The sequence below is a fragment of the Rhinatrema bivittatum genome, unplaced genomic scaffold (assembly GCF_901001135.1).
Source record: "Rhinatrema bivittatum unplaced genomic scaffold, aRhiBiv1.1, whole genome shotgun sequence".
NCBI lineage: Eukaryota > Metazoa > Chordata > Amphibia > Gymnophiona > Rhinatrematidae > Rhinatrema > Rhinatrema bivittatum.
The window spans coordinates 89,877-110,901 of NW_021821052.1; the positions used below are offsets into that span (position 1 = coordinate 89,877).

Sequence of the window (21,025 nt, forward strand, 5' to 3'; positions counted from 1 at the left end):
GGGCACGACAACAGGAAAGGAGATCTTTGATAAAGTCAAGCAGGTAATGGAGAAGTTCAATCTGTGTGAGAAGAAGCATAACAATAGAAGGAACGCTAGCCATTGCAGGGAAGCGGAACAGATTTGCCACCTTGTTGGAGAAATCAGTACCACAGGAAGTCATCATACACCACTGCATCATTCACCAGGAAAACGTGCACCAACAAACTGGAAATGAAGAATGTGATGAAAAAAGTTGTATCAAGTGTCAATTTCATACGATCCAGAGGTCTGAATCACAAGGAGTTTAAATCTTTTCTGGAGGAAGTGGACTCAGATCATGATGATATGATTTACTTCAGCCAAGTTCGATGGCTCAGCAGGTCAAGCACACTCTCCAGATTCTGGAGTTTTCGTGGTAAAATAATGAATTAATGGCCAACAAAGGGAAGGATATATGAGTGACTTGGTGTTTCTGGTTGATATCACCAAATATATGGCAGACTTGAACGTGAAACTTCATGGAAAGAATCAGCTGGCACACAAATTGTATGAACATGTCGTTACATTCATTGAGAAATTGGAGCTTATTCATTCATAGTTGATTCTGAAGAAAGCTGTACACTTGACAGTCCTTTCCATGAGACCTACTGACACAGTGCAACATGAGAAGTACTCAGAGTTAGTTGTCATACTGATTGATGACTTCAAACAAATGTTCGAGGATTTCAGAAAACATACTGACATTATGAAGCTAGTGAGTGATCCATTTCAAACTGATTCAAAAAACTGCTGATAAATACCAGATGGAACTCACTGACATTAAAAATGACAGTGACTTGAAGAGAGCTTTTACTGAACATGATCTTCTGAGATTCTACATTTCTTATATTTCACCGCACATGTTCCCTAATCTGTCCAAGATGCCAACAAGTTCATTGCTTTGTTTGGTAGCACCTACTGCTGCGAACAGTTGTTTTCAAGAATGAAAAACGCAAAAACAAAGTTATAGTCTTTGCTTTCAGATGAACATTTAACAGCATCATTGCGCATTGCAAGCTCTACAGTTGGAGCCTACATAGACTATTTGTGTAAACAAAAGCAGTGTCAGATTTTCCACTGAACGTGAATAGCTTATGACGTTGCGTCCTTATGACATGAGAGACTTTGGATAACTTTTTAGAATCTAAATTTTAGAGTAGAGTAGACTGTTGGACTATAATGGTCTAAAAACTTTCTCAAGTTGTAATTTGGTGTTTTTAATAATAGTGATATTGTTAATCTGGCCCGCGAGCTGTTCAACAATTGTTCATGTGGACCCCCCCCCCCCCCCCCAAACCAAAAGGTTGGACAACACTGGATTAAGTAGTATTTGAAGGAAGTTATGGCATAAAGAATGGAAGGTACATGAGTTGCATTTAATGTGCAGCAATGCATTTTGCCTTTAATATGATGATGTTGCCTTTATAAAATATAATAATGGATTGTTATTTTTCTTTGTAGATTGGCATTATATTTGAGAGAGGATTATTTCTATCATCATTAACATCATTCATAAAGAAGGGAAGAACATACTCAAAGGTGGGGAGTGGTATTACAAGCTTTGGGATACAATGCATTGTGTTTATCAAATGTTTGGTCTTGACTATGGATCCCATGAATAAATCATGTAAATTGCACTTTGAAATCTAACACATGTTAATTTCAATGAAAAACTTGGCTACAGAAAAAATCAGGTGCAAAATCCATGGGTGCTTTGTACCTGTGATAATTTTCAAAGTGAAAGTAAGTACGCACTTTCCCTCTGCAGATTGATGCAAAGCACTGGTAAAAAGTACAGTACTGGCAAAATTTGCAACAATGCAGGCAGAAAATTATTCCATCATGTTTTAGGATACCTTCCCTCCTTACTTGTGCCCCTTTACAATGCTTTTTGACATACATGGTGCACATCCGGAAAGTCTGTTTAATTGAAACATTCATCCTTCATGAAGTATGCTACACCTTATACTAAGAGATTCATTGCTAGGGATATTTGTGAAAGGCAGAAAGTGGGCAATTTTCAAAGGTGTTCACCTGGATAACAAAGGTGTTAAGCTGGGTAAATCCCCATGGGTGAACAGTGACTTTTTCTTAGTGGGTAAAAGTACATGTGAAACAGTGCATATGCTTTTATCCACAGGTGAAAAGACAATACCCGGGTGGGGAAGGGAAAACTCGCCAGAGAATTTCATTTTAGAACCTCCTGTCTCTCAGATCTTACATTGACCTTGGCCAAACAGGAGGTTGAGAAGTGATAAAAGTCCAGTTGTGGTATGGAAGAAATTCCTGTATGAGATTTCTATTCAAGGAAACTATTATGTGTGGGTGTGAGGTTTTTTGTTTTTTTTTGTGTAGATATATTTCTGATGAAAAGTGAGAAAAGCAGATGAAACAAACTAAAAAAACGAAGTCCAGTTTTATCATTCTCCTTGCCCTTCTTCTTACAAAAAAACAAAACAAAATGCATGCCTCCTGCTCACGCTTAGCATAATATCTTCTTGCATAAAATTGCCATCAGGAGAAAAGTAACAGCATGATTACAGACACAATCTCTTGGTGTGATTACTTGTTCACCTCCTCCCTGATTTATGATACAACACTATCTATTTTGCAAGTACTCAGAACATATCAGAAAGCTGGAAAATGTGTTGCATCGCTTTACATATATTGATTATTTCAATAATTGATTACCAAGAAACAGAAATAGTAGCAAATTGCCTTACTGAGTTTTTTCATGCAGTCTCGTAGTCTGGTTTCTAAACCGAGCACTCTCTGGTAAAGCTCCTCGTAGTCATACGCTCCGATTTCCTCCTGAATGCCAGTGAGAACTGCAGACAGGTTCCTAATTTCTTCCTTGAACTGGGTGATTAACTTGGCATCAGTTTTGTACTGTTCTAGAACAGGTATCAGTGGCAGAAGCTCATCCATCTTTTCCTTTAACTCCTTTAAGTAAAAAAAAAAAGAGTAAGATATGCATCACAATGATATCGACATTTTAATGCAGCTCATTATCTCTTGTTCCCATAAACATCTGCTACAATAGTCAGTGAAACATGAATAGAAAATCACTGGGCCTGATTTATCAAAGTTCCGCCTCTCCCATAGCCCAAGGAAAGCTATGAGAAATCATTTTTGCTGCAAAATGACAACACAACAAGTATATCCTTTTAATTGTGAAGGTTATAGTAATACTTATCAGGGATCAGACTAAGACTCCAAATAGGCTTATAGGCTATTGATTCTTAGTCTATACAAACATGGTCCCAATTCAAACTGACTAAATATAACCAAAATTCCACATACTTTGAAAATCCATGGCATCAGAAACATTCAATATCTTTGTTCAATATATGACAATCGGTCAAATATGTATAATACATGGAATGGTTTAATTTACACTCATATAATTGGAACAAAATATTTTTTGTAAAAGAAATATTGTGTGACAGATAAACTATGAGGTCTGAGAAACAAGATAGCCATATTTATTTAATATGTGCTGAGACGTTTAACCGAGAGAGGAAAATGAGTGCGTGTGCCAATATTTTTAAATAGCACTAATTTCTTTCTAGGCTGCACACCCTCAGCTGTAACTTGCCACATTAACTTTTTAAGAAGCTGAGATAGATGCTTTCTGATATGGCTTGAAGCGGAAGACACCAGAGTCCATAGAGAGACCATAATAGGACATGATATATGAGTCATTTATACAGTCGCTTCTCAACCAAATGTGGTGATGTGCCTAAAAGGGGCAGAAGAGAATTTACTATGTCTGATTTATAATTTATACTAGGTTTCTGGCTTAGTGCTGCAGTACCTGGTTAAAATAAATATTTTGGCATTCATCCTGTGCTTTCAGGGGTTTCATGAAGATTCATTCGGGCAAAATGAACTGCTAAGCTAATAAACCTTTTGGGATTTTAACCCTATATAATTCAGAATTTGCAATATTATCAACTGAAGTATTTTTAGCACTGTGTTCAAATTACACTGTTGCGCAATACAGTTTATTATTATTTACTCAAAGAAAATGGAACAGGTGCACAAATAATATACATGACAAATTTAATAACCAGCAAAGGTATTTAATTTGTTTATTTTTTGCTTCCATTTTATATGGCTTCATCTAATCTGAGCTCAAGGCGGAAGTACCTTTTTAAAAGCTTGAGATGCGTGCTTCAATTAGGGGATGCGTGAAGAAGTGTGGCTTGCGCATGTCGAGTGGATTTTAAAAGCCGCTGTGATATGTGCACAGGGGTGGATTGCAGGAAAATATCAGCCTGGGGTATTTTTTTTCAAAACTGGCCCATGGGGTATCTGACTTCCTCATGCACTTTCTCTACAGCACATGCATCAACAGCTCCCAAAGGTACACCAAGTAACTCTGGAACCTGGCAGAATTAAGCCCAAATATCTCCAAAATAAATTTCACATTTTTCTTAAATAACTAAGAAGTAGAGCATATTCCAGACCAGCAGTGAGAAAACAAAGCTGTAGCCGCTATTCCATCTATTCAAATCGGTTGGGCGCCCCCAAAGCTGTTTGTATCTCATATATATATATAATAATATAATATACTTCCACACACACACATCCTGCTCAGGCCAACCAAGAAGTTTTTGAACCAGTACAAGTAATAAGACAACTGTACAGCCAACATCAGACATATACATATGCTCAGTCACACAGATTTATTGATTGCAGAAATTGTATTGGCACATATACACTAACACAAACAAAGACATACACACTCTCTTTCTCAGACACTATCACAAACTCACAGATAAACCAACACACTGAGAGAAAGTGTGTATGTGTCTGTGTCAGAGAGAGACACCCACACACACACTCTCTCTCAGACAAAAAGTGTATGTATAATATGTGTCGCTCATGTGTGGTACAGACACATGCACTCTCTGTAACGCATTACTATTGTGCTGCTGCAAACGTACTCACACATGAGCTAATTTTAAAATCTTATGTGTGCCTATACCAGGAGATTGGCGTGAGGCTGGACCATGCACGTATCTCCCAGTACGTGCGAACAAACCAGAGGAGACAAAAGGGGGCGGGCTGGGGGAGGGCACAGAGCAGGGCGTGAGTGGGCCATGGGCGTGCTGAGATAGCAGACGCCAGCAGCCGGCCAGACTCTGCAACTTCCTACTGCTTGGGAGAGCAGGTAAGTTTTGAAAAATAAAAGTAGTTATAGGGGTTTTAGAGGTCGGGGCAAGAGGGGAAAAGGGAAGGCAGGGTAGGTAGAGGCACGTCTGAGTTATAAAATCCAGGGTCGGCGCGCATGTGGGTGCACAATTGTGCACCTTGCGCGCGGCAAGCTGCGCTGTCTTCCCCCGTTCCCTTCCCCCTCGCCTGACCTTCCCCCCCCCCAGCCCTACTCTAACCCCCCACCCTGACCTTTATTTTACCTTTTGGGCCTGCCTCTGGGCAGGTGCAAGTTGCGTACGCCGGCCGACTGCCGACACGCAATCCCCGTGACAGCAGCAAATATGGCCACTGTGCCGGGAGGCTGACCCTGCCCCCGGACTTCCCCACCCCTTTAGTAAAGCCTCTGGACTTACACGCGTCACCGGGCCTTTTGAAAATAGGCCTGGCACGCATAACCTTTTTAAAATCCGGTCCTGTATTTTTTTTACACACACAGGGGTAGATTTTATAATTTAGCACGAACGCGTACTTTTGTTCGCGCACCAGGCACGAAAAAGAGTACGCGGGATTTCAATAGATACGCGCATAGCCGATAAAATCCGGGATCGGTGCGTGCAAGGCTGCCAATTTTGGGCAGCCTGCACGCGCCGAGCCGCGCATCCTGCCTCCGTTCCCTCCGAGGCCGCTCCGAAATCGGAGCGGCCTCTGAGGGAACTTTCTTTCGCCCTCCCCTCACTTCCCCTCCCTTCCCCTACCTAACCCACCCCCCCCGGCCCTATCTAAACCCCCCCCCCACCTTTATCGCCAGGATTTACGCCTGCCGGCTGCTGGCGCGCCATCACCCGACCCAGGGGCTGTTCCGGAGGGCACGGCCACGCCCCCGGAACGCCCCCGGGCTGAAACCACGCCCGCGGCGCTGCCCCCAAAACGCCGTGTCACCCGCGTCACGCCCTTGAAATGCCGCGTCACGGCCGCCACGCCCCCCCCCCCCCCAGCAGGCCTCTCCAAGCAAGCCCCGGGACATACGCACGTCCCGGGGTTTGCACGTGCCGCCGAGCCTATGCAAAATAGGCTCGGCTCGCAGGGGGGGTTTGGGGTAGGTTTTCGGGGCATACGCGCATACCCCTTTGAAAATCTACCCCATGTTTTAAAATCCAGGGTCAGTGCGCAAGGGGGTGCACACTTGTGCACCTTGTGCGCACCAAGCCCAAGGGGAGCCCCGATGGCTTTCCCCATTCCCTCCAAGGCCGCTCCGAAATGGGAGCGGCCTCGGAGGGAACTTTTCTTCCGCTCCCTCCCACCTTCCCCTCCCTTCCCCTATCTAACCCACCCCATCTAACCCAACCCCCAACCCTACCTAAATCTCCCCCCCCACCTTGTTTTACTTATTTACGCCTGCCTCTGGCAGGCGTATCTTGCACGCGCTGGCCAGCTGCCGGCACGCCATCCTCCAGAGTTCTCGGCCCCGCCCAGGATTGGCACCACACCCATGACTCCGCCCCTCCCCGCCCTTTTTCCAAAGCCTCGGGACATTCGCGCATCCTGGGACTTGTGCGTGCCGCCGAGCCTATGGAAAATAGGCTCGGCACCCGCAGGGACAGGTTTTCGGGGTTACGCGCATAACCCTTTGAAAATCTGCCTCATAAAATATACACACATATGTGTATAAAATAGGTAGAGAAAGTATGTGTTTTCTTACATTGGAAATATTTGTGCATGCTAAAACATATCGGGCGGATTTTAAATGCCCTGCTCGCATAAATCCACCCGGATTTACGCGAGCAGGGCCCTCGCGCGCTGGCGTGCCTATTTTGCATAGGCCGCCGACGCGCGCAAGTCCCGGGGTTTTTTAAGGGGGGCGTGGCCGAATGATGCGGCATTTCAGGGGCAGGGGGCGGTACCGGGGGCGTGGTCGAGGCCTCCGGACCAGCCCCCGGGTCGGATGACGGCGCGCGTAGATTTACGTCTGCTTCTAGCAGGCGTAAATCGAGAGACAAAGGTAAGGGGGGGGGGGGGTTTAGATAGGGCCGGGGGGGTGGGTTAGGTAGGGGAAGGGAGGGTAAGGTGAGGGGAGGGCGAAAGAAAAGTTCCCTCCGAGGCCGCTCCGATTTCGGAGCGGCCTCGGAGGGAACGGAGGCAGGCTGTGCGGCTCGGCGCACGGAGGCAGGCTGCGCGGCTCAGCGCACGCAGGCTGCCCAAAATTGGCAGCCTTGCGTGTGCCGATCCAGGATTTTATAAGATACACGCGGCTATGCACGTATCTTATAAAATCCAGCGTACTTTTGTTTGCGCCTGCTGCGCGAACAAAAGTACACGATCGCGCTCTTTTTTAAAAATCTACCCCTATGTGTGCACTTTTGAATCAGAACTACATGGTATTTTATAAACTGTGTGCATTTTATAAAATAGTAGCATATATTTTCCCACATCCATTTCTGTGCATAAATGAGGTATTATGGATAGGTTTGAATGTTAAGCTCCTTTGATCTAAAATCAACTTAGAAATCACTGTAGTTTTGAGTACAGAGATTTTGCTTTTGTCAAGGCCGTTTTATGGCCTAGAAACATTTAAAGCCTTGTTTGTTACTGTCCAAAGTGGGGAAGAGATTAGACATGAAGTCTTTTCTCTGCTTAATTTTGTTCTAAATGTAAATGCATATCTAGCTTTCTGCAGAATTGACAGTATCCCAGATTCAGAAAAACACATAATATAATATTCAACTGTAATCCACATGGACGGGGGACTATTTTCTTGCTCGGGTCACTATTATGGTCAGTGGTTTAAGGCTTTTTGGGGTTTGCCACTTGTTTGTGGCTGAAAATAGTTCACCAGATGGTAAAATTAAAAAACTAATTTCTTTTTTTTTTTCTTTCACTCAGTTCTCTCTCTCATATCAGCTAATTACAAAAGCTGATTTAAAAATCCCATGGTTCAGCTATTTTAATTTTGAACTGACTAATTTTCTCTTCTTACATTTCAGATTCTTTTTACACAACAACAATTTAATCATTCACATTCTCTTGCATACACATGTGTTCCCTCACTTCTTTTGTGTGTTTTATGACTTTACTAGGCCTCAGAGAGGAAGCAAGAGTAAAACACTCCTCCTCTGACTAAAATCCAGCACAGCTCCTCAGTGTAGAAACTGTCATCTCTTTCTGTCAGGGAATATTCTTACTTTAGTGATGTCATGGTAAAAATAATTCCTGCCCTATCTAATTCCCATATAAAACACCAATGATGTTATGCGTCCCGGCTGTGCTGGTGCTGCGACCGGGCCTGCTCACCTCGGGCTCCCCTCTATGGGCTCCGTTACGTCTTCCCTAGCAGCAGCAGCCAGCTAGCTCTCGGCGCCCCCAGCGCCTGCCCTGAACGCCTCCATTGTCACAGGCCTCTCTACGGAGCTCCTGCAGGGGCTCCACATCCTCTGCATCCTCGGCCCTGCCCCTAGGCGCACGCGCGGCTGGCACCTCCTCTTTTAAAGGGCCCAGGGCGGGAACCTCGGGCTGGATGCCTCCTGATGACATCATGTAAGCGTCCAATATAAGGCGAGGGCCTTCCCTCAGTTCCTCGCCTTGGCAAATGGGACATCACACTTGTGTGAAGCTAGTTGCCGTCCTGTGTTCCTTGTTCCTGTGCTTGTTCCAGTGTTCCTGTGTTTTCCAGTGCTCCTGCGTTCCTATGTTCCAGCATCTGTTCCTGTTTCTTGTTCCACGTTCCGCTAACCAGTTTCCAGTTCAATTCTTTGTAAGAATATGCCTGAATGCTTAAGAACCATCTCTGACATGAAAGCCTTTAAAACGAACCATGACCTGATCATTCCAATGAGAATTAATTGTGGGTATGACAAGAAACTAACAAATGATGATAAGGAATCAGCATTAACCCTTTGAAAGACTACTTTCTGTTTGTTGGCAGCCGTGAATTGACAGGAAAAGCAGAAAATTAAGCTGTTTGACATTTGTTTAGTCCTATAAGTTTTTTGTATGTTCATGTTTAAACTATATGTATGTGACCCCTTTTATTGTAAACCACTGTGACTTTTTTTTGTGAGCATGCGGTATAGAAATAAAATAAATAAAAAGCTACAACCAGGCTCTTCCTTTTACCTGGCCCTTGTCCCTCTCAGGCCCCTAACAGGAGCCCGAATGCCCTGGGACCACACTGTTATGAGATCATATCAAGAGTGCTTAAGGATCTGCCCTGGCAGCCCTTTTGTTCAATATTCATTTAGAACCCATTTGTAAATTTTCTGCTATCTGTGATGGGTACAGATTGTATGCTGATGACATCCAGTTTTTCATTAAAATGTCATTGTCTTGGGCTGAATCTTGAGAAACAGTGTCAGTTTTCATCATTGCTATTAAAGCATGGATGTCACAACAATAAGTTGGCGCTCAGTGTGGCTGAAACCAAATTGATTGAGCTAACCAGAAAATCGACTGTTTTGTATCCTTTGTCAATCTTTGTTGTTGGCACTATGCTCCTCATAGCCCAATGTGTGAAAAATATGGGAGTCTTTATTGATTCAAAATGATCTTTTCAACCACAAATTAAGGCTGTTGTGTGCAGTGGGTTTTATAAATTGAGTTCTATGGGGCCTCAAGACTCTCTTAGAGACATTGGACGTTTGCACAGTGGCTCAGGCTTTTATTTTACCTTTGTTGGATTACTATAATTCTTTATTTATTGGCCTGCCAGATTTTGCATTAAAATCTTTACAAATCCTACAGAATGTCACCACTAGACTAATATCTGTGAGTAAACATTCAGGAACACATTTCTCCAGTGTTGGCAGATCTTCATTAGCTGCCTGTTGCATATCGTGTAAAATATAAGACCCCTATCCTAATTTACAAGTTGATCTCACTCAATTCTTTACCCTGGGCTAATGCCATGCTTCACTTATACAACCCATCTCCTGCACTATGGTCATATCAGTGGGGTTATTGGATATTCCATCCATACATGCTGCAAGTCTGGTAGAAACATGAGAGAGCATTCTCCATAGCCATTCCAGTTTTTTTGAAACACATTACCTGTTGAATTGCGCTTGACAACCTGCACTAAAACATTTAAAGGTAGATTTTAAAAAGTCCATGCGTGCGTCCATGTGCGTGCAGTTCCCGGCGTGCACAAATGGATGCGATCCATGGATGTTATAAAATACGGTTCCAGCACACTCATGTGCACCAGATTTTAAAATCCGCGTGCACATGTGCAGGCTGGTTGGCACTCACGTGCAGGGGGGGGAATCCCGTGGCAACACGATAGGTCTGCCCCAGTCCGCTCCAATTAAGGAGTGGACTGGGAGGGACCTTCTCTACACCCCTACCTAATCTTCCTACCTTTTCCCTCTTCCTCCCGACCCCTAATCCCCCCCACCCATTAGTTTTCTTTTTGTTGTAAAACTTACTTCAACTTCCAAGTGAAGTAACCTCTGTGCGGTTGGCCGGCTGCTGGTGCGCACTTCCCTGGGACAGCGTCTAATGTTCTGCCCCTTTTGCAGGGCCCGACACTTCTGCCATAACAGGGGTTACACGCGTGGCCGGGCCCATTCTAAAATGCGTGGTACACGCAAGGCCTGGCCACGCATGTAACCCCCGGTTTTTACACGTGCAGCCTGTATAAAATTGGGTCTTTAAGTCTTTGGTTAAAGTATATTTATTTAATTTAGCTTTTGCTTGAAACATAGACTCTGTGTCATTTTACTTAAGTTTTATATTTGTATTCTTGTATCTTTTCATTTATTAATTGCTGTGTTTTTATGGTTTACATAATTTGTGATGTACTATATGATTATTTTAAGTATTTTAGTATTTATGAATTATATGTGTAATTTGTAAGTCACCTAGAATTTGTCACCAGGCAATTATTACATAATAAATAAATACATTAATAATAATAATAGTAATAGGCCCAAACTCAAATGGCCCACAAGGCTCACTAGTCCCTCTTCAGCCTTACCAGTGAATCCTATAGCTCCAAGATGTTAGGAGGCCCACACCATCTGGGGCAGATAATTCATATTTTTTGTACTCTATTCACACAACAAAAAAACAAAAAAAAAAAAGCCTGTGAGGGAGTCAGTTGGACCGTTAGATGATCGAGGGGTTAAAGGGGCACTTAGAGAAGATAAGGCCATCACGGAAAGATTAAATGATTTCTTTACTTCGGCGTTTACTGAAGAGGATGTTGGGGGAGGTACCCGTAATGGAGAAGGTTTTCAATGGGTAATGATTCAGATGGACTGAATCAAATCAACGGTGAACCTAGAAGATGTTGGTAGGCCTGATTGACAAACTGGAAGAGTAGTAAATTCACCTGGACCGGATGGTATACACCCCAGAGTTCTGAAGGAAACTAAAAAATGAAATTTCAGACCTATTAGTAAAAATTTGTAACCTTATCATTAAAATCATCCATTGTACATGAAGACTGGAGGATAGCAAATGTATCCCCAATATTAAAAAGGGCTCCAGGGAATAGTGGAAAGTATCTAAACATCAAAATCATAGAACATATAGAAAGACATGGTTTAATGGAACAAAGCATGGCTTTACCCAAAGCAAGTCTTGCCTCACAAATCTGCTTCACGTTTTTGAAGGAGTTAATAAACATGTGGATAAAAGGTGAGCCAGTAGATATAGTATACTTGGATTTCAGAAGGCGTTTTGAACAAAGTTCCTCATGAGAGGCTTCTAGGAAAAGTAAAAGTCATGGGATAGGAGGCGATGTCCTTTTGTGGATTTCAAACTGGCTAAAAGACAGGAAAACAGAGAGTAGGATTAAATGGACAATTTTCTCAGTGGAAGGGAGTGGACAGTGGAGTGCCTCAGGGATCTGTATTGGGACCCTTACTTTTCAAGATATTATAAATGATCTGGAAAGAAATACGATGAGTGAGATAATCAAATTTGCAGATGACACAAAATTGTTCAGAGTAGTTAAATCACAAGCAGATTGTGATAAAATTGCAGGAAGACCTTGTGAGACTGGAAAATTGGGCATCCAAATGGCAGATGAAATTTATAAAAGCCTTTTCTGAGTCCAATACCCATTAACAGACCACTGCTGCATAATGTAAATACGTCTTATTGTAAATATTTTACCTCAGTACAAATTGTCTTTAATTATTCTCTCCTTGCTCTACCAGTTCTAGCAACCCTGTTATATTGTAACTCTATTGTTTCTTATGCACTTGTTATATGTACTAAGTTACTGCAACCCCTTGTTATCTGTAAACCGGCATGATATGATTGTATCATGAATGCCGGTATAAAAAAGTTCTAAATAAAATAAATTGTTAGAAAGGGAATGGTGAATAAAATGTAAAATATCATAATGCCTCTGTATCGCTCCATGGTGAGACTGCACCTTGAATACTGTGTACAATTCTGGTCGCCGCATCTCAAAAAAGATATAATTGCGATGGAGAAGGTACAGAGAAGGACTACCAAAATGATAAGGGGGAATGGAACAGCTCCCCTATGAGGAAAGACTAAAGAGGTTAGGACTTTTCAGCTTGGAGAAGAGACGGCTGATGGGGGATATGATAGAGATGTTTAAAATCATGAGAGGTCTAGAACGGGTAGATGTGAATCGGTTATTTACTCTTTCGGATAGTAGAAAAGACTAGAGGGCACTCCATGAAGTTAGCATGGGGCACATTTAAAACTAATTGGAGAAAGTTCTTTTTTACTCAACGCACAATTAAACTCTGGAATTTGTTGCCAGAGGATGTGGTTAGTGTAGTTAGTATAGCTGTGTTTAAAAAAGGATTGGATAAGTTCTTGGAGGAGAAGTCCATTACCTGCTATTAAGTTCACTTAGAGAATAGCCACTGCCATTAGCAATGGTAACATGGAATAGACTTAGTTTTTGGGTACTTGCCAGGTTCTTATGGCCTGGATTGGCCACTGTTGGAAACAGGATGCTGGGCTTGATGGACCCTTGGTCTGAACCAATATGGCATTTTCTTATGTTCTTATGTTAATAAGTCTAAAGAAAATAAAATTCTTAAACAAATAAAACAATATCCAAGATTCAAATAGAAGATACCTAATCATATAATAGTTTAGGAGGCCGAAAAGAGAACAAATTTAAAAGTTAAATATTACCTCACAATAATGATATATAGCTAAATCTAACAGCAAAGAAGACAACATAAAGCAGTTGAAAACCAGGAAAAAATTATGTATATCAACCAGAGTGCTTAGAATTCATGAAGGGTGCACAATGGGGCAATTACTATATATTTTATTACTATACATGCATTAGAATAAAGGTGAACTTATTACTGCATTGATTTATGAACGGGCCTCACTCAGGAGACCCTCCACATACAGTATGTGCCCAGCAAGGCTTTTGTTACTGTTGGTGCGTGAGACTATTCCCGAGAGTGTGCAAAGGGAGATGAGAGGGAAGAAGCTATGCGCTATCCAAGGTGAAAAGGTTCGCCTGAAGCATTATGCAATGCAAAGGGTTAGAAATGTATCTGCCTGTTAGGTTACAGCACCTCCGAAGTATCGTGTGATTATATATATCCAGCTGCCATAGCACAGTCCATCTTTAATTTTTCTTCCAAGACATTAGAAATGCATTCCATTGACATTTGAAATTCATTTATGTAAATGGGTTTGAAATTCAAATGGAATGGTTCAAACTCATTGAAAGAAACATTTAAAAAAAAAGTAGTTGGCGGTCATAACTCTCTCCTTTAAAACATCGGGCCACTGCTTACCTATTGATATGCTTTTGACTTTTTAACGCTTTTCAATCATGCCCACTATACAGTGTGAAGAATATAACAAACAGGATTTATATACTCATTATTACTTAACTTTGGATTCATACTGTGTCATTTTCTATACCTGTTGAAATTCTTGACGTATGGAATAAAAAAGTTTAAATTGTCAAAACCCCTTAGAACTAATGTTAGGAAAGGAATGCAGAATACAAAGTGTCCAATGAGATAACAACAAGGACTTGATTTTGTCCTAATTCAATAGTTGGAAAGTTTTTGGTAGGAGAATCATTTACTGATTTTGGCAAATAAAAATAATCATATCTATGCCAACAAAATACATATGCAGTCGCTCTCCTGACATCAGCAGCATCTGGAACTGGGCAATGAAAATAATCTGAGCAGCTTATACCATCATGTCAGCTCAAACTAGTGGCAGGAATTTAAAAGCCTTTGTCTACACTGCCTCAATTAAATATGCTCCTAACTACTTGCACATGTCAGCTCCATAGGAAACAATGAAAGAAGTAGAGCATTCTCAAGCCCCTGCCCTAAAACCCGCTCAAACACCTGTTAGAATTAAAACTGAAGTATCTGTATCTGCAGACTAGAAATGAAACAGAAACCTATGGTAATTAGAGCAAGCAAAAGTAGCTTTTATAACGTCAAATAGATTCTATTACAACACTGCATGAATTAATTACTCTTGTTTCAGCTTCAAAATATCTTGGATTTCATAAGCTGCTTTACTCTGTGAATAGTATTAAGAGGACCATTTTCATGAGCTCATAGAGTTCCCAGCAGAGTTTTCCTTTCAAAATCCAGCCAGCAAGGTCTGTGGCTACAAAAGTACCCATGGACTCTGCAACTGTTATTTCTCTGGGGCAGGTCTGCAGGGAAAAATGTGCAGTGGGATTTGAAGATCAAATCTCCCTGGCTTAACCCTACCCTCCAGAGAAAGCCATAGATAAAAATGCGTGCGCTATGAAACCATGCACATAATATACTTAACTGCTGGAGGCAGGGGGAGGGAAAGGATTAGCCAGGTAAATACCTTTTGAAAATTTTGTTCCGACGGCTAAAATAGATTTCTGAATAAATGATATATTCAGCCAAATACATGGATTATCTCTGTGATATTATTCCCATTTTAGATCTGCCAAAAAATGTGACCCATCGGTGACAAAACTACTTGGAATAATTCTATCAGTTCAGGTTCTTTTTTCTTTCTCTCTCCATGCTCATATTCCTTGGTATTCTGGATTTCTTGAATATTCCCATTTAAAACCTTATTTTGTTATTGCTACTTTTAAAACCTATTTTTGTTATTACTTTTTTTGGAGCAATTTTATTGTTATTACTGGAGAGTTTACTCCTTTAACAAATGGTCTGATTGCTGGCATTCTTCAAAATGTCCACAGCTCAGTTTCACCCTTTGGGAGTTTTGAGTCACAGACAGTAAAGAAAACCAAAGCACTGCATCAGTTCAGGTGAGATCTTTAATGAATTTTAAAAGTCGGGCACCCTCCGAAATGGGGAGATGAGCGTACTTCTAGCAGATGAGCGCATCCACCTGATTTTATAAGGCGCCCAGATACGCGCACAAATGCTGATGCATGAATATCTCGCATTGGCCCAAAAAGAGTTGGAATGTGGGCATGGTGTGGTCGGAGTTTGGGCGTTCACCAGGGCAGGGCCAAGAAATGTGCACATAAGGAGCTACATGCCTGGGTGCTCGCCTAAGTCCAGTGTCACATAACATTTGCTATGGGTGAGGTGCAAGTCTGGAAAAAAAAATCTCCAGGCATCTGTGAAATCTTTGAGGGGTCTGGGGTAACTGGGGGGAATGTGGCTAAAGAGCCAGGGGTATTTGGAGGGCCTATCTGAACCCTGGACTAACTGGTGGACGAACTGGCAAAACTGGTCTTGAGCTGGAAGCACGACTGTTATAAAATACAGTCACTTGCTGACTTATGATGCTGGGCATGCACACAGTTTAAAATAAGGCGCATATACACGTGCCTAAGCTATTTTAATGTGTGCATATGCGTGTGCTTGTTATAAAATGACCGCATATCTGGGCGTGTGCTGACAAATACTTGTATATGTGCGTCTGTTTGAAAGTTACCGTCATATGAGTTGATTTTCAAAAACCTGCTTTATCTTTGTATGGATATTCAATCACACTTTCACAACCAACTGTGCGACTGAATGTGCAGCTAGATCTACTCGCTCATATTTTGCACTTGTAGATTTAAGCCTGCTTTTTGTGTGGCCAGGGTTACCTGGTCCCATTCTCATGAGGACCCCAAGCCGGCCTAAAGCTCATCCACATGCTAGACCTGTAACCTCCTACAGGCTCCTACAATCCTACAAATAGTATTTAGTGGAACATTGCTCTCTTTTTCTGTTTCTTGTAATGCAGGTAACTCCCCAGCTCACACCTGAGAGGCTATTTCCATGGGCTTGTGGAGATCAGTTATGAAGCCCAAACCCAACCTTTCAGCACAACATTCTCCAATGGCGTATTAAAAATGACACATCTATGGCCATCCCTTCAGGCACATGCATCTTAGCTGACTTTTTTCTGAGGACCCATTCAATATTCTGATATTGCTGTTCAGCTTGTGCTATTGTCCTTAGCTTGACTACAAGGATGCTAAGCTCTGATATGATTTGCTTCCAAATTTACTATTGATCTTTAGTGAATTATTTTAAGATAATTTGTAAACTACCTTTTGTAATATTTCCTATCAGAAGGGCAGTCTCAAAGTCAAAAAAAAAAAAAAAAAAAAAAATATATATATATATATATTCTCCTTTCCCGCCAGGGATTATCTTGTAAATTCTCTGCCAAACAGTGCACTGTGGTTCTCAAGGGCCGGCTCCAGAATGCAAGTGTTTTCTTCCACAGTGAAGTACTGCATCTGTTGGGATGTCAAGAAGCTGCTGCCTTACTTTGTGGCCTTGTCACTAGCCCTTTCTCTTGCTGCTACATCTTGACCTCCAAGTCTCCCTGCTTTCCCTCCTCTTCAGACCTCCTGGAAAGGTTTAGACAGCGCATGCTCTGACGTCTGCACGGCGCACCAAAAGATATAGCGGCTTCATTGTGGAAAACAACTGCACTCTGGAGCTGGCTCTTGAGAACTACAGTGCACGCTTTGGCAGAGACTCCATAAAGAAAGCTCTGGCAGGAAAGGAGAACATTTATTTATTAAAAAATATTTTATGTATATGTTTAACAATACAAAGCAATCAAACCTTGCATTCAAAAATACGAGAAATAAGGAATTGAGACAAAACACTCATATTTCTCATTATGCCAATACACCAATTTGATGAGGGGAGGAGGGCCTGAGATAGAGTATTTTACCTTGTTAGTTTCTTTATAACTGAGCAGGATTTGAGTACAGTTATGAAGATGTATTTTAAGAATATAAACAGTCTATTTTTAGGTAAAAACATTAGGATTTTTCCAGACTTTCTAGGCTAAGTCAGGAAAGAAGAAAAAGCTTCTTGGTGTTCAGACAGGAGGCACTAGCTGTGGGCGGATCTCTTCTTCTTAGATATATATGCAAATGTATTGTCAAGTATAATAATGATTTCTACATATTTTTCATCCCAGACAGCTTAAGGTGTTTTTGGACTCTTGAAGAGTTGTTACATCCTCTCTGGTTCCTACTCAGCTCTAGCTTATGATCATTGTATGATGGCAGGATATAGGATGTTATTGCTGTTTTCTTGATTTCTCTGTTTTTCTTGTATCTCCTCATTTTCTTCTTATTTATTTGGATTTCTAGACTGCCCTTCTGATTAAAAATATCACAAAAGGCAGTGTACAAACAATATTAAAATAATTCAATAAAGAACAATAATACATTTGGAAAAAAAATTCCTATCAGAGCTTAGCATTCTTGCAGTCTCCTCCATTTTCCTTCTCCCACTCCTCCTTCCCCTTGCTGTGATCTGCCCACCATCTACTTTCTATAGGGCTTGACCTGGACTATGTGGGATCCTCCCCTATATACAGACCTGCCCTTCAGCTAGAATCAATCTTCTCATACTTCTCTTTGGAAAAGAAAGACACCCACACCTACTTTATATAACTGGACAAAAATTACAACCTTTATTTACACAAGAGGCTAGAAAAGCACTAGTATTTGGTCCACTACAAGTATTTTACTAGCAAAGATTCACAGCTTACACTTGTTTGTGCAGCACTTGTGCATCTCACAATTTGTAAGGCACAAGATTTCACTTATTGTAAATAAAATGCTATCCCTCAAGTTTGTATAGAAAGACATGATTGTCCATTGGGAGGGCAATTTACAATAGGCATGTATCTGGGTAAAAGGGCTGTCTGAAAACTGCCCACCCCTGCATGGGTAAAAGTACATGCAGGGATCCACAGCATGTGTACTTTTACCTGCAGAAAAACAGGTGGAATAAGAGGCAGAGTTAGGTCAGAGGAGGCAACAATGCATGCAGAAAAAACAAGTGCAGATCTCTGTAGGGCGAACCAATCCTGGCAGAAAATCATCCGGCAGATCCTTGCATGTAAATAAAGGAACATTTTTTGTCATTTAAACTTTCTGGGTACATGATAAGAATACTTGGCATGTGCTTTACACCTGCTATTTTCCATGGACTTGGTAAAGCTGAAAAAATTAGTTCCTGCCTTGTACAGGCTTGCTGTCATGCAAATCCCCCAGAGCTAACTGGCCCAGTCAGCAGCTGCAATTTCCTTCCCACTCTGAGTGACAGCAGAAAGGCCACCAGATTGCCAGCACAACAGCTCTGAGAGACAGTGAAAGCCTCCTCCCATGTCACAGTACCCCCCCCCCCCCCAAGCCCCTCCAGTTTGATGCAGCAGGAAGCCTCAACCTCTCCAACCCCCCACCCCTCTGGAATGAAGGCTTATCATTCTGGAGGGTCCGGCTGTTCATGAGCCCGAAGGGCATCAGAACTCTCCTGCCTGCACTACTGCAGGGTACTGAATGTTAATGCCAGAGCTGCTTCTCCACTATCACATGATAGAGAGTATGCAAGTCAATTTACCTTGAGCCTAGTAAAGTCTCATTTTCATATGATGTTCCCTCATTTTCATGTGAGGGTATGCTAATTTCTTTTATTTGTTTATTGATAATTTAAAATTACATCAGCAAGAATATCTTCCTTAAATGTTGACAAACACATTGTAACAAAATATATCAAGAATCAAAATAAGAGAAAAATATAAAACATTATATGACAGCATTAAATTAGACTTCAAATAAGTAAGGGGGAGAAGTCAGAAACCATAGGAGAATTAACAAATGCATTCCTAACCTGGAAATGCTGAACAGTCCAATACAATAAACTTAGATTCCTCTGTAACTCTTAAGTTGATCCATGAAAATATTTCACATATACAATATTTAACTATAAATTTACAGAGGAAATGAAGAAAAAACATTGTTCCAAGAGGCTGCATCTCCTGGCTCATAACTAAGAACAATCTCTTCCATTTTGAATTGCCTTAGCTAGGTCTGGCAAAATTCTGATATTTTGATACCACCCCCCCCCCCTCCCAAAAAAAAAAAAAGTTGAGCTTTCTGCAATTCCAAATGCATGATCAGAACATGCAAATTTCAGTGTGATCTTGATAACACGTTGGAAGACAGGTATACTTTCACAATGCAAGTCTTTTAGCTGTATTAAAGAGGCGTTTCAGGATGTGATTGGAAACTACATATGTAAATTTAAATTTAAAAAATGTACACACATGGTAAGAATGCCACTAGTATGCGTATGTGGTGTCATCTTTCAGCACCACTTAAAGGTAGATGTATATTTTTAACCATATGAGCCAATCTTCAAACACAAGGTACATGGGTACCTTGTGTTTGAAAATCATCTGAGCTTATGTGAACTGAAAAGTATATTCATACGTTTGAAGTAAATTTCCCTATAAACATTTGCCATAAATTAAAAAAAAATTGTACCTTAAATAAAGCATGATGTAAGAAGCATATAGACCCTCCTATCTACCTCAACCTGTATCCCCTTCCTGATTTTTCTTTTCTCTGAATATGCTGTAATAACTAACACACAATCACCAAAACTGTCAACCATTGTGATAGAAATCTTTTGTGATGATGTTTAACTCTTTTCTAATTACTGTAAACTGTTCTGATGGCAAAACCGAATGACGGTATGCAAAACACAATAAATAAATAAATATATAAATATCACTTTTTCATTCACTAAGGCATGCATGTGTCTTATTTTACTCACATTTGGCACACCGTGGATATTTACTAGTTTCCTTTGATAAATCTAATTATCTAATAAAGGCAGTGTTTCTTTTTAAATATTTTAGCACAAATGGCATAACATTTGCCAGCATTGATATCTAAGCAAAACTACCCATTGATTTTTACTTTATAGCTTTCTAAATCTATTACTAAAATAAAACCTACTTGAAAATGCTTCGTCATTAATGTCTTTCGATCATCTTCAATTTGTCGGAATTTGGCTTTCAGCCCTTTCATTTGAGTTTCCATTTTTAAAACATATTGGAAATCCCTCTGTGTCCGTAGGTTTAGAACTTCAATTGATTGCGACATATTCTGAACCTGTGGAGAAAGAACAGTGGCTGCAGCATTTTCATGTCAACTTGTACTTAAAAGTCAGGCAGGATGTTATCATCCCTCTCTGTTAATGTTTCCCTCTAATGAGAAGTTGAGTTTTCTAACTTAACAAATGCTTAACATTATACACAGCTATGATTTCTAGTAGGATGTGTATATTTTTGGAAAGTAGCAGAGCAAATCCGATTTTAGGTTAGATATACTGCAATATTAGAAGCATTTCACATTAACACTAAATTGCTGTCTGACAAAATGTTTAGTACCTACTATAATTGTATTTCATGTAACTCTTATCGCCTACTTAACTTGCTAACAGGCCAATTCAGAAAAACGGCGGGAAAGCTGGCAAACGCCCGCTCTCCCGGCGTGCTCACAGGCCACTCTCCTGGGCGCGTGATTCAGGAGGGTGGCCTATGCAAATGAGGGCCCGGGGTAAAAAGAGGCGCTAGGGACACTAACACA

General features: G+C 41.2%; 1 protein-coding gene across 1 annotated transcript in view; it reads right to left on the minus strand.

Moving 5' to 3' along the window:
- Positions 1 to 20,545, minus strand: part of LOC115082398 (noelin-3-like) — a 60,282-nt gene extending 39,737 nt beyond the window's left edge. Inside the window, exons 1-2 of the mRNA XM_029586617.1 lie at positions 20,393 to 20,545; positions 2,745 to 2,964 (exon numbers count right to left, since the gene is read on the minus strand). Of these exons, the coding sequence (XP_029442477.1) occupies positions 2,745 to 2,964; positions 20,393 to 20,539 (367 nt within the window). The 5' untranslated portion in view covers positions 20,540 to 20,545. The remainder of the gene's footprint in view (positions 1 to 2,744; positions 2,965 to 20,392) is intronic.
- Positions 20,546 to 21,025: the final 480 nt, after the last annotated feature.